The sequence below is a fragment of the Macaca mulatta genome, chromosome 17 (genome assembly GCF_049350105.2).
Source record: "Macaca mulatta isolate MMU2019108-1 chromosome 17, T2T-MMU8v2.0, whole genome shotgun sequence".
In the NCBI taxonomy this organism is placed as follows: Eukaryota; Metazoa; Chordata; class Mammalia; order Primates; family Cercopithecidae; genus Macaca; species Macaca mulatta.
The window spans coordinates 22,217,044-22,229,840 of NC_133422.1; the positions used below are offsets into that span (position 1 = coordinate 22,217,044).

Sequence of the window (12,797 nt, forward strand, 5' to 3'; positions counted from 1 at the left end):
GTTTTCCTGAATAAAGAGATTTGGAAAGTTCATTTCAACAGAGTGATTGGTAACACAGAAGATCTCTTAATGCCGCAAAGTATTATTGGTTGTCCAGCTGCAAAGATGATTTGTTGTGTTTACCTTTATTCTAGGATTGAATACAATGCTTTCGCTATACAATGTGGTGGCTGGGGGATGGTGAGGCGGAGGGGACAGAGGGACTAAGCTAGAGTGCACAGCATAGAAAATCAATACTCTTACACTCCAGGGTCTGTGAACTGGTTCAAGGTCACAGAAGTGAATAAGAAAGCGAACTAACTAGCAGTAGGAAATAGGTTGCACAGAGCAAAGAAAAAACAAATTTCTGAAACACCTACAAACCACATATGATGTCTATATTTGTGTCTAGCTGATTTGTATACAAACATTGGCCTTTCTGGAGATAAACTGTTCCCCTCTGAAAATCACGGTAACACTATTAGTAAGTCAAGACCCAAACAAGAGCCAACAGTCATGACAGTACTATATTTCATCTATATGGCCGGGAAAGGGGAATTAAAAGGAGGCCCTTCAAGAGAGAAAACCCCAATAACTTTTCATTAAAAATAAAAATGACCGATTTGTACAAGAGTAGTTCAAAATTTATTTATAAACTTGTTTAAAAGAATATAAGACATTTTTCTTTTGTGCATATTTGTACCGCAGATTAAGAAAGTAGGGATTAAAATCTAAAAAGACCCCCAAGCTTTCCAAAACCTGATCTGAGAATTAGATAAGAATGTGTCACTTAGAAAGACAAGCCTAATGCTAGCATTAGGGACAGCATTAGGAGATATACCTAATGTAAGTGACGAGTTAATGGGTGCAGCACAACAACACGGCACATGTACACATATGTAACAAACCTGCACGTTGTGCACATGTACCCTACAACTTAAAGTATAACAAAAAAGAAAAAAAATATTTCATAAAGAAAAAAAGAATTCATGGGGCAGAAAATGTAAGGGGTTCTGGAAACAGAGAGTTTAAGTCCAGAAATGAGCTATAAATAAACTGCTAAAAAAAAAAAAAAAAAAGACAAGCCTGTAGCACCCATAGCTCTGATTAACCTGAAAGCATCAAGCGACTTCCTCTTTTTCTACCTTACCAACATTAATTATACTTCCAATTAGAAAAATAATGTAGCATTTCCCTGGCAGTAGAGATTACATGAGTTCAGTAATCAGCTCCTCCAAACACGCATAAATGAGGACAGGGAGAAGCCAGTCACTCCTGACTGCACGGTCAAGTGTGTGGGCAGTTGAAATCAAGGTAAAAACAGTGAAGCTGAACAAAATCACATTAAGAAAAAGCATCTCATGAGGCTTTTCGAGGTCAGTTGATGAAGGCCAGATAGGAGTCAATATTTTCTCATATACCCTGGAAGAAAAAGAAAACGAAAATAACCACAAGCAGCAAAATAAAAGTCAAAGCCTCTGTAGTCAAAAATGAAGTTCCTGCAAAGAACGCTCTTACTGCATCAAGCTAAAATGACCATTTTTAAAAATTAACAACTGAAATGACCATCGAAACTATTTTCTTTCACGTCACATTGCATTTGATTCCCAAAATAGTCTTGGTCAATAATGTAATGGTTTGTCAAGTGATGTCTTATTGGCTGTGTTCTTAGACTAACAGAGGTCACAAATAATATAGTTCGAAAATGTTGTCACCCACCTCCACAGTTACAGCTAGGACAGGAAGAACACATGTGGAACAGAGCCATTTAAATGGAAATGTCTCAAGTAGGGTTATGCTGTATTATGCAGGAGAAAGGTGACTTCTAAGAGGACCTTGAGGTAGGGAGATAGACTAATGAGTCTCCACTCACACCATGTACAAAGGGTCAAGAGACCTCTATCAAGCCTTCCGCAGTGCTGGGCCACGTTATGTATGGAATACACACTATTGCTGTTTCTTCTAACACTTGGGGAAATTAAAATCTCAGGTTGCCTCATTGGTCATAGGAAATGCTGAACTGCCCTTGAAGACATAGGATTAAGAGTTTCCACAGCATCCCAAAGAGCCTCACCTGCTGTATCAGAGGAAATATCATTTAAAGGGATTTGTTTAAGTGACCCACCTTAGGTGCCTCAAAAAAACTAATAGAGGACCCTAGAAAAATCAAAATGTATTTTTTTACATATAAAAGCAATTATTGAATAAATGTATATGTTAAGAAATATGAGAAGACTGATTTAAATTAACAATCATTAAAAAATAAAAATCAGTCCACCTAACATACACACTTATTAGGGGCCTACTGCTTAAGTGTCTATATGACATTTCAAGAAGCCACTGCTTCTCTCCATGGCTTGGTTTTATCGTAATTTCTGCCTTCTTCCTTTTTCTCTCTGGCTCTGACTTCTTACTAGTTCTGCTATTTCCTCCAAGCCTCTGTAAATTGAGGCATAACTTTCTTCTTTCATTCCTTGGAGAAGCTCTGTCCTCATCTATCAGTCTTTAAATGGTGACATGTCCTTAATTTAGTAGTAATTCTAACATATTAATACAAGTTGTTAATCTATATATTAATTGCATCCACTTGTTATTTGCAAAACATGTCCTAAATAAAAGTTTAATTTATGTCCTCTCGTCTTACTTTTGTATGATATTCTTTTATGAACAGATGTTTTAAAATTTAATGTAGGTACAGTTACTTTTTTGGTTTTTTTTTTTTCTTGGTTTATACCTTGGGTCTTACAAAATCCTTCCTCAGCTCTATTTTATAAATAGCCTGTCTTATTTTCTAAAACGTAAAAGTCTTCCTTCCTATTTAGAAGCTTTAATCCACTTAGAAATGTTGTGAATTATGTCGGGACCTAATTCCATGTAAGTACTCAATCGTCCCAACAGCATTTGTTGAAGAGTCTGTTTTCCCCCAGTGATGTGCTCTACCCCTTCTCTCATACAAAAAAATTTAAAAATTCAGAAATGTTGGGTGTGCTGGTACCAATTGCATACCACACTAAATACACAATTAAGTTCCCATCTATACTTCTTTGTCTTTAGGAATAAATTGGTTACTCTTGGTTCTTTGCTTTGATTACAATTTATTTGAATCTATAACTTATTTGAGAGCTCATTCCTATCAATTAACAAGGTATAACTCTTCATTTATTTATTCCACAGTATCTTTCTACAAAATTTTAGAATTTTTTTTTTCTTTTTTCTTTTTTTTTGAGAAAGAGTCTTGCTCTGCCACCCAGGCTGGAGTGCAGTGTAGCCATCTCAGCTCACTGCAAGCTCCGCCTCCTGGGTTCATGCCATTCTCCTGCCTCAGCCTCCCGAGTAGCTGGGACTACAGGCACCCGTCACCATGCCTGGCTAATTTTTTTTGAATTTTTAGTAGAGACGAGGTTTCACCATGTTAGCCAGGATGGTCTCGATCTCCTGACCTCATGATCTGCCTGCCTCAGCCTCCCAAAGTGATGGGATTACAGGTGTGAACCACCATGCCCAGCCAATTTTAGAATTTTTTAAAAAGGCTCATGCATATCTTTGATTGGATCTTTTAATTAGATTTATTTATTCCTAATGTGTAGAAATGTAGTTTTTACATATTGATCTTATATCTACCAACATTGCCAAGCGTTTTTTTCTTCTAATAATTTGAATGTAAATTCTTTTGGATTTTTAACATAAATAATTGTATCATCTGTGATTTATAAAGGTTTTTTCCCCCTTTTCAATCTTTATATCTCTTGTTTAACAGAAATTTTTTTTTTTTTTTTTTTTTTTTTTTTTTTTTTTTGAGACGGAGTCTCACGCTGTTGCCCAGGCTGGAGTGCAGTGGCGCGATCTCGGCTCACTGCAAGCTCCGCCTCCTGGGTTCACGCCATTCTCCTGCCTCAGCCTCCTGAGTAGCTAGGACTACAGGCGCCCGCCACCGCGCCCGGCTAATTTTTTGTATTTTTAGTAGAGACGGGGTTTCACTGTGGTCTCGATCTCCTGACCTTGTGATCCGCCCGCCTCGGCCTCCCAAAGTGCTGGGATTACAGGTTTGAGCCACCGCGCCCGGCCTAACAGAAATATTTTTAACGTTTTTTTATTATTATACCGTTTTGATCCCTTTATGAGGCAAAGAAATTTCCCTTCTATTCCTAGTTTGCTGGAAGATTTTACCATGAGAATTGTAATTTAGCAAATGCTTTTTCTGTACTCCTTGAGATGATCATATGGAGTTTCTTTTATAATTTATGAGGTGAATTATCTCAGTAGGTTTTTTGTTTTGTTTGCAATAAGCCAAGCTTGCAATTCTGGCATAAATCCTATCTCATCAGGGTATGTTATGCTTTTTCATATTTATCCTGTCAAAATCTTGTGATTGTTTGGAATCTATGTTTATAAGTGATACTGAGTCTATTTTTTTTTCTATACAGTCTTTGTCTAATTTTAATTCAAAGTCACATTTACCTGCTTATTCATTTTGGATAATACTTCCTTCTTTTTAATCAGAAAAACTTTCTAGACATTTGAAATAATTTGTTCCTTGAACGTTTAATAGAATTTTGCTCTACTATGTACAGGCCTGGTCTTTGTTTAATGGGAAGACAGTACGACATTGCTGTTGATAGTGTTTGTATCACTTTGCATGTCCACCAATGATGCATAAAGTACCCTTTTCCCCACAGCCTTGCCGACAGAGTATATCGTCAATCTTTTAGGGTTCTTTTTGCCAAATAATTGATAAGAAATGGCATTTTGGTCTAATTCTTTTTCAAGTCTGCTTGGTTGTCTTTCATTGTCGCCTATTTTTTGCTCATTATTTCAAATCCAATTTTTATTTCATCAAATGTTTTTTAAATTCAGTATCTAATCATTTTAGCAAACGAAATCATCTGGCCCTCAGTCTGTCTGTTGTGTTTGTGATGTTGAATCACAACCACTTGTTTCCTTGTGTGTGCGGTAAGTTCCAGTTATTGTTTTATGCCTGGGATACGTCCGTGAACACAACAATCCAATGGCCCCGCCCTTGTAGAACGTGGAACATACATCAATCACCACAGGGAGAGGTGAAGAGTAAACAGTCAACAAAACGTACAAGGAAATTATGTTTTAAAAGTATCTTAGAAGTTGAAGAGTGCTGTAGAAAAAGGGAGGGGAGCCTAGAAAGGGAAATGCAGGAGCCAGAGTGAGAGGACAGGTAGCAGCTTTAACTAGGATGCCAAAGTAACCACTGAGACCGTGGAATTCAAGAAAGTAAATGAAGGAGGACAAACCATATGGATATTATGGAGAATAGTATAGACAGAGCAGCCAGTGTCTCAGCAAGAAAGCTGGTATGGCTAGAGAGAAATGAAGAAGGAGAGCCAGAGGCCTAAGAAGGGGTCTGGATCATGCAGCACCTGGTAGGCTGCTGGAAGGACTTTGGCTTTTACTAAAAGTGATTTGGGGGGGTGGTGGGAGCCATTGGAGGGGTATGCAGAGACAGAATCTGACTTCTGTCACTCTTGTATTGAGAACAGACTGTAGGTGAGTAATTGTGGAAGGAAGGAAACCGTCTAGGAGACTACTGCAAGTATCTGGATGAGCACTGAGAGAGGCTGGAAGCAGGATAATGATGATGAGGATGGTGAGAAGCTGTTGAATTGGATGTATTGGGAAGGAAGAGTCAAGAGGATTTGTTGATGGCTAGCTGTGTGGGTGTGAGAGAGAGATTGCACCATTATGGAAACAGGAAAATGTGCAGATAAAGCACTGGGGTAAAGGGGATCAAAGGTGAGGTTTTAGACATGTTAAGGCTGAAATGTGTATTACATACCTTGGATAAGTAGAGATGTGTTGGGTAGGCAACTGGGTACACAAGTCTGGAGTTTGGAGGAAGGGGTCTGGGCTTGAAATAGAAACTTGGGAGTCATGAACATATAGCGAGCATCTAATTTCGTAAGAATGAAAGAGGTCATCAAGGTATTAAGTGAACATCAGTTCAGAAAGTGGTCCAAAGTAGATCCCTGAGGCACTTCACTGTTGAGAGGGCAGGAAGATGCAAGGAGTTCAGCAAAGAGGAATGAAAAGGGGTTATCACAGAGGTATATGAAAACCCAAGAGAGTACAGTGTCCCAGAAGCTAAGTAAAGAAACGGTTTCAAAGAAGAGGGAGTGATTCACCGTGACAAAGAATGGCGAGCAGTCAAAAGATGAAGATTGAGAAATAATCGTTGGATTTTGCAATGTGAACACTTTTAGTGACCACGAAAAGAACATTCTTTTTGATGGGTAGATTCTAAAACCTGATAAGAGTGGGTTTAAGAAAAAATAAAGAAATTAGAGATAGCAAGGATAGGCACCTTTTAATGTTTTAGTCTGAAGGAGGACAGAGAAACAGGGCAGTAGCAAGAGTTCGGAAATGTGCTATCAACAGAATTGATAATTGATTTATATTTTATGCTGATGGAAGTGTTCTAGTTGAGATGGAACATTCAGCAATTCAGTAGAGAGGAGAGAGTATTATTAGAACAAAGTCCTCCAGGAGGTGGAGAAGATAAATCACAAAGCAAAGCAAGCACAGAAGTGCAGATGTCTGGAGGTCAATACAGGTGAAGGTGGGCGCCTGAGGAACTTCCCAGATGTCTCTTGCTGCTTCTTTTAAGTAAGGAAAACACTGATAAGCCCTGTGGTCTTGGATATGGCCATCCTACTAAAAATTTCACCCAATCATCTTTGCTATTACATCATGAGAAAACAATGCTCCTCTCTTTGATCTGTGAGGAATCTAAGCAGAGATTTGTGGCTCACCAAGGCCTGCCAATAGTCATTGGTGAGCCAGATTGCCACATCCTCACGTCCTCAGAAGCCTATGTGATATCCATTTACGCCCTCCCATCATCTTCCCCTCAGCCGCAGATAGATACTTTCTAAGTTTTAAGAGCGTTTCCATAGAGAAGAAATGACAACCATACAGCGTGTTTCCAAGCCCTGACAAAATCTCAATTCCAATCACGTTTCACAACTAAGTTATACAAGCTTGGATAATGTCTTCAACTCACAATGGCCCATTTTCCACATGACTCCTACTCACATATTGTTACAAGACAGTATGTGTACATCACATCGCACAATGCAAAGATCCTGCGTTTCAGTTATTTTCTCTGTTCCATACTGTCCCTATTCTGAATGCCAGAGTGTAACAAATGAGCATATATTAGGGATAAATAGATACATCCAGGAAGCGTTCTCTGCAAATTTGCTTATGTTCAATTATCTTAAATATGTATACATTTATAAAATCCATTCATCCATTTAAACTACTAGATTACTAGATGTGTTTCAAAGGTACATGCTATAAGATTTCTAACAGATTGACTTCTCAAACATGATCGTTGGTCTGTCGAGTATTTATTAAAGGAAGATCTTCTCTAGACTTTCTAGGTCAGCAAGCACTTGATTATTTTGTTGTATTTTCACCAGTTTACAGATTTCTATCTGATGTGTGTGTATATAAAGGGAGTGAGTGTGAGAGAGAGAAGGCAGTTACGCACTTGGACTTCAATTAAACTGTGAGGCCTATGGTCTTCAGTTTTTTATTTTATACACATTGCAAACCTCACAATTATATATATTCCAAAGCTTTGGTGCTCGTTCAATAATATATTGTGCACACAAAATACATTAAACACATATTACAACACAGTTGCAAGGTTTTCATCACAGAAATATGTAAGGATATTTCATTTTTTAAAAGTGCCTTTTGCTATAGGGTTTTTAAAAAATCATTTTGTAGTGAAAAATTAACTACTGGTTGCTTTGATGTGTTAGTTTGACTGAAAGAATGTATTACTAGAGAATGCTTATTATTTTTATAACCATATTTCATTTAAAATCTTTCTGAAAAAAAAAATGTTCATTTGTTTTTTTGTAGGTCTGGGCAAGGGATGATAAAAAGCCTTAGAGTCCAGGCAATCATGCTGAAAACAAAGGGCAGGTGTCATTTTTTATTGTGATTGGCCAGAGCTGAAATCAGGACTTTCTCCCTCTCTCAGAAGCTATTGTGGAATTTACAGTAATCCCCCTGGCTGACTGCCCATCACACTGCTGAACAGCATAACAACAACAAAAACATAATATCTGGGGAGAAGGCCAAAACATATATTAAAAATTCTCATTGTTTTTATTCTTCAACATTCAAAGATGATTTTTTTAAGAGAAAAGAAAAAACTCACCCAGCTGTTACCGCTATTCATATTCCAACAGCCTCCAGATTGCTCGAGGCCACCTGGTTGACTTTTGCCTTGGAGTCGGTCCAGAAAAGCATTATTTACCCTTTAAAACAATGAAAAATGTGTGTGAGTAGAAAACTTGCTGCAGAGCTGAGAGATTTCTGAGAACCTAATGTGTTGTGTGAACTGACCGTGGGGATAGCTTCCCGGCTTCAGCTCAGAAGAAATCTACAGAAACTTCTCTTCATACTAACCATATGACACGCTATTAACCGCTCTTTACTGGAGATGGTGCCAATCTTGGCTCAAGCCAAAGAGGGTATGAATTCTTAACCTGGGAGTTTCAGGCACTCATCTCCTACCAGTTCAGCAAGACCCTAGTTCAAGAAAGAAACTACAGCCCTCAGAGTCATGCCAGGTATGAACCTCAGAGGCTGGAGAAAGAAGCCTCAGCACGAACCAAAACATGAAGAAGAACCAAAGATAGCTCTATGGCATTATTGTTGCAAGATAGATGTCCTTCCCATGTTCCCTGCACTCCACTGCCAGTCTTGCTAAAGTGAACCCCACACATGAAAAGCAGAAATGGAAGGTAGTAGGGTGATGGTTATATTATTCTATTTCTGGAGCTCGCTACCTGGTTGTTCACTTTATAATGAATCATTATAAATATCTGCTTTATGGACCTTTTTGTGTTTCATATTACAATTTTTAAATTTAAAATAATAAATCACAGGTAACACCATGTTCTCAGTTGCCCATGTATGGCTGAATAGAGTCAGGGACTTGGAAGCTGAAGAAATGGCACTGCAATAGGTACCTTATGATATCAACAGATTATTTAGGAAGTGCAGAAATAAGACTCTAAGCTTCTTGGAAGCAGAAACACAACGCCTGGTGCATAGCAGCAAATATACATTTATGGAAGGACGGAAGGCAGGAATCAGTCACAGGAGCCTCTCGTTCAGTCATGAAGATAAGCAGAATGTGGTCATGGTGAGTGGCTACAGGCCGGTGACTGGGGAGGTTTGGGAACTTTGAGGAAAATAAAGGCTGGGTGGCAAAGTCAAAGGCTGGAGGGGGTTTTTGTCTGACTGTGCTTGCTCAGTGCTAGCTAAGATGCCATCCGTGTGTGGGTTCAGTTGCTGTTTCTCAACAACTCTAGGTCCCATCGGGCTGTGGTTCCACCTCCGCTATTGTAAAGCTTCTTTCCTGTCTTACCATAAAATCCATCCAAGTGCCATATTCTAGTCAGCCTGTTTCACTGCCAAGCTCCATGTTTAAGTCACCTTCTCTGAATCTGTCAGCATGCAGATAGAATAGTATCCAACTTCGCTGGAGACTCGACTATCAAGAAAAGGAAACTGACCCTGCTCCCCATTAAACAACACAACCACTGGTATCCTGGACTGCCTACATGCCTGGGGCTGTTCTTATCCAGTCTTTTTTGTCATTAACAAAGATGGGCTTTCATTCAGCATCCTCCACCCCACACCCAAACCACTGCAAGGCTTGTTAGCTCTACCTCCTGAACACATCCTAAATTCACGCTTTCCTTTCCATGGATACCATTCTAGTTTAAATTACTATCTCCTCTTCACCTTGCTAGTACTTTCACTCCCACCTTCCGTAATCTAGTCCCCATACAACAACCTTACTAGATTATGAAAGAAATCTTGTCTTCCTTTAGCTTAAAATTCTCCCATGACTTCCCATTGGTCTTAGAATAAAACTGGCTTATAAAATGTGTTATCTTGCTCCTGCCTACCTTTCCTCCCTCACTGAGTATTATTCTCTTCTTCACTCACTATAATCCCATCACATGGGGTGACGTGTGGTGGCTCATGCCTGTAATCCCAGCGCTTTGGGAGGCCGAGGCGGGTGCATCACTTGAGGTCAGGAGACCAGCATGGCCAACCTGGCAAAACCCCTATCTCTACTAAAAATACAAAAATTAGCCCAGCACAGTGATGGACACCTGTAGTCTCAGCAACTCAGGAGGCTGAGGCAAGAGAATCACTTGAACCCGGGAGGCAGAGGTTGCAGTGAGTGGAGATGATGTCACTACACTCCAGCCTGGGTGACAGAGCAAAACTCTGTCTAAAAAAATAATAAAAATCAAAAATAAAATAAAATAATCATAAAATCCCATCACTTGGGACTCAAAAAGTCCAAGCTCATTTGCACTTGAGAGCCTCTGCGCTTGCTTCTCCCCTGTTCGTAGGCCATCTAAGTCCATGCATCTGCCCCCAGTCTCTATGTGGCTGGTTCTTCCTTTTCCTTTGATGCACCTCTGCAGTGAGGCCTTCCTAAGTAACCTATCACCTCCAGTTTCTTCCTTAACATCCCCTTGTGATATGGTCCTCACAGTACACATCACCATCTGAAATAACAGTGCCTTTGATTGTGGACTTCCATTTCTCTCCTCCAGATTATAATTTCCATATGGTCAGGGACCCCTTCTGCCATGTTTTGCCCTATTCCCGGGACCTAGAACTAAACCTTTATGGAACGTGACCTGATAATGTAGTTACTGAATGAACAAATCTTCCTGGCACACGTTCTTCACCCTGAAAACAACATGGATGATGAGTGCAGACTGCAAAACAGCTCACTGGCAATTGCTCTCAATTCACTCAAACCCTGCGAAGACTGATGCCTTGTCACGAAGACATAAGGTAATGTGATTCACTTTTGAGCATCAGTTACTAAGAGGACATCAGAGTGGTTGAGCACTCTTTGATACTATAGGAGTGTCCTCAACTTGCCTATGTCCACGGCAGTGTGAGTCAGCCAGAGATAATGGGGGGGAAAGAGTTTGCTTCTCTCAATTCCTATCAAGAATCTAAATGGGAGGGAAAAGAACCAATTTCTATTTTTGTTTAATAGTTTTAGAAAGTGCATACATGCTCCTGCGGTCAAAGTTGTGCTCTGGGTTTTCTTCTGAGGGTTAATTTGGATAAAAACTATTATTCAGGGATGCTTTAAGTTTGAATAAATCAATTCAGTTCATCCCAGTTTTCACCTCACGGCCCAAATCCTTTCAAGTCCTTGACCCCCATGCTCTCTCGTTTCTTGCCAGAGTTTCTACTTGTCTTCTCCTACTCAAATACTTACAACGGGTCAGGTCCAGGTGCACCCAAGCTCATTACAGGTTCACTGAAAAGCTTGTCAGGAATCTCACAGCTTTCTATTATAACACTCAGAGTTGAGTTTTCTGCAATGTGAACTTTTAAACTGTAGAAAGCACGTTGTCTTTTTGATGCCAATAAAATTGTGCCTCTGGAGAAAACCTAATTTACATCCCCCACACACATACTATATAGCTTGTGGTGTTGCCTTGAGTAAGAATGGACACGGCTATTTTATTAAGAGTTCATTGAATATGTAGTCTCACATGATAACATGGGAAAGCTCATGGCACGCTTTGAAGGCAATACAAATGTAAGCTCTTTTCAAAAATTGATGAAGAGCATAAAATATATATTTAATAACTTGATCAGAGACTTCAAAACTAATTACTGAGTTTATTATCTAGAAAAATCTCTTCTTGGATTAAATTTGGAGCTATACATTTATTGGATCTATTTAAGTAGAATCAAAAGAAAGAGAAAATAACATATAGAAATTAAACAGCCCCACCAATATTTAGGTATTCAATAATACGGAAATAAAGAATGAGAGCCAAGATTCCTATAACAAAAAAGTTATCTTTTCCACCTCTAATCAAATAGCTTGGGTGTTTATTAGGTGCCCATCAAAGATAAATATTTTAGCAATGGAGCCTATTAATGTGACACATCACTGTTTAAGATGCTTAAAGTCTTACAGTTCAATTAATCCTCAGAAGTCCAGAGAAATAACTGGCTACTACTGGCAATCAGTTTATAAATACAATATCAAGTGTTTTTTTTAAACAGAAAGTATTTTAAAGAAAAAATAGGCCAGGTGCAGTGGCTCATGCCTGTAATCCCAGCACTTTGGGAAGCCGAGGCGGGCGGATCACCTGAGGTCAGGAGTTCAAGACCAGCCTGGCCAACAGGTGAAACCACATCTCCACTAAAAATACAAAAATTAGCCGGGCATGGTGGCATGTGCCTGTAATCCCAGCTACTCAGGAGGCTGAGGCAGGAGAATCACCTGAACCTGGGAGGCAGAGGTTGCAGTGAGCCAAGATCCCACCACTACACTCCCGCCTAGGCAACAGAGTGAGACTTTGTCTCAAATTAGAGAGAGAGACAGAGAGAGAGGAGGAGGGAAGGAAGGAAAGAAAACAGTAATAAAATGACTAAATTATGGCCTACTTTATAATAAATAGTTAGCATCCTTCCCCACCACCATCTTATCCAACAATATAGCCTAACCAACATATCAGAGTTTTGATATTTCCTTAAATGAGAAAAAATATATAACTCACATTTGTAGTTTTAAAACTATTTTGACTGGACTATGGGAACAACATAGTCCAGCCAAATAAATGTGAGCCCGCCGCCCACAGTTAGAGGCACCATCAGAATAGGGCACTTCCACTGAACGCTTTTTAAAGTCTCTCATTTAGAAAATGAAACCACCATAACTTAAAAACACACATTAGTGACAGTGAGAAGGTTAAATACAT

General features: G+C 39.3%; 1 protein-coding gene across 29 annotated transcripts in view; it reads right to left on the bottom strand.

Moving 5' to 3' along the window:
• Positions 1-12,797, bottom strand: part of EPSTI1 (epithelial stromal interaction 1) — a 306,029-nt gene that overhangs the window by 192,960 nt on the left and 100,272 nt on the right. For 24 of the 29 annotated variants that reach the window (XM_077974437.1, XM_077974436.1, XM_077974430.1 and 21 more), the window contains one exon: positions 8,183-8,282. In XM_077974437.1, coding sequence (XP_077830563.1) covers positions 8,183-8,282 — 100 coding nt within the window. Of the gene's footprint in view, positions 1-601; positions 1,402-8,182; positions 8,283-12,797 lie in introns of those variants that run through there. The other 5 variants (XM_015120985.3, XM_015120984.3, XM_077974435.1 and 2 more) reach the window with 1 other exon arrangement.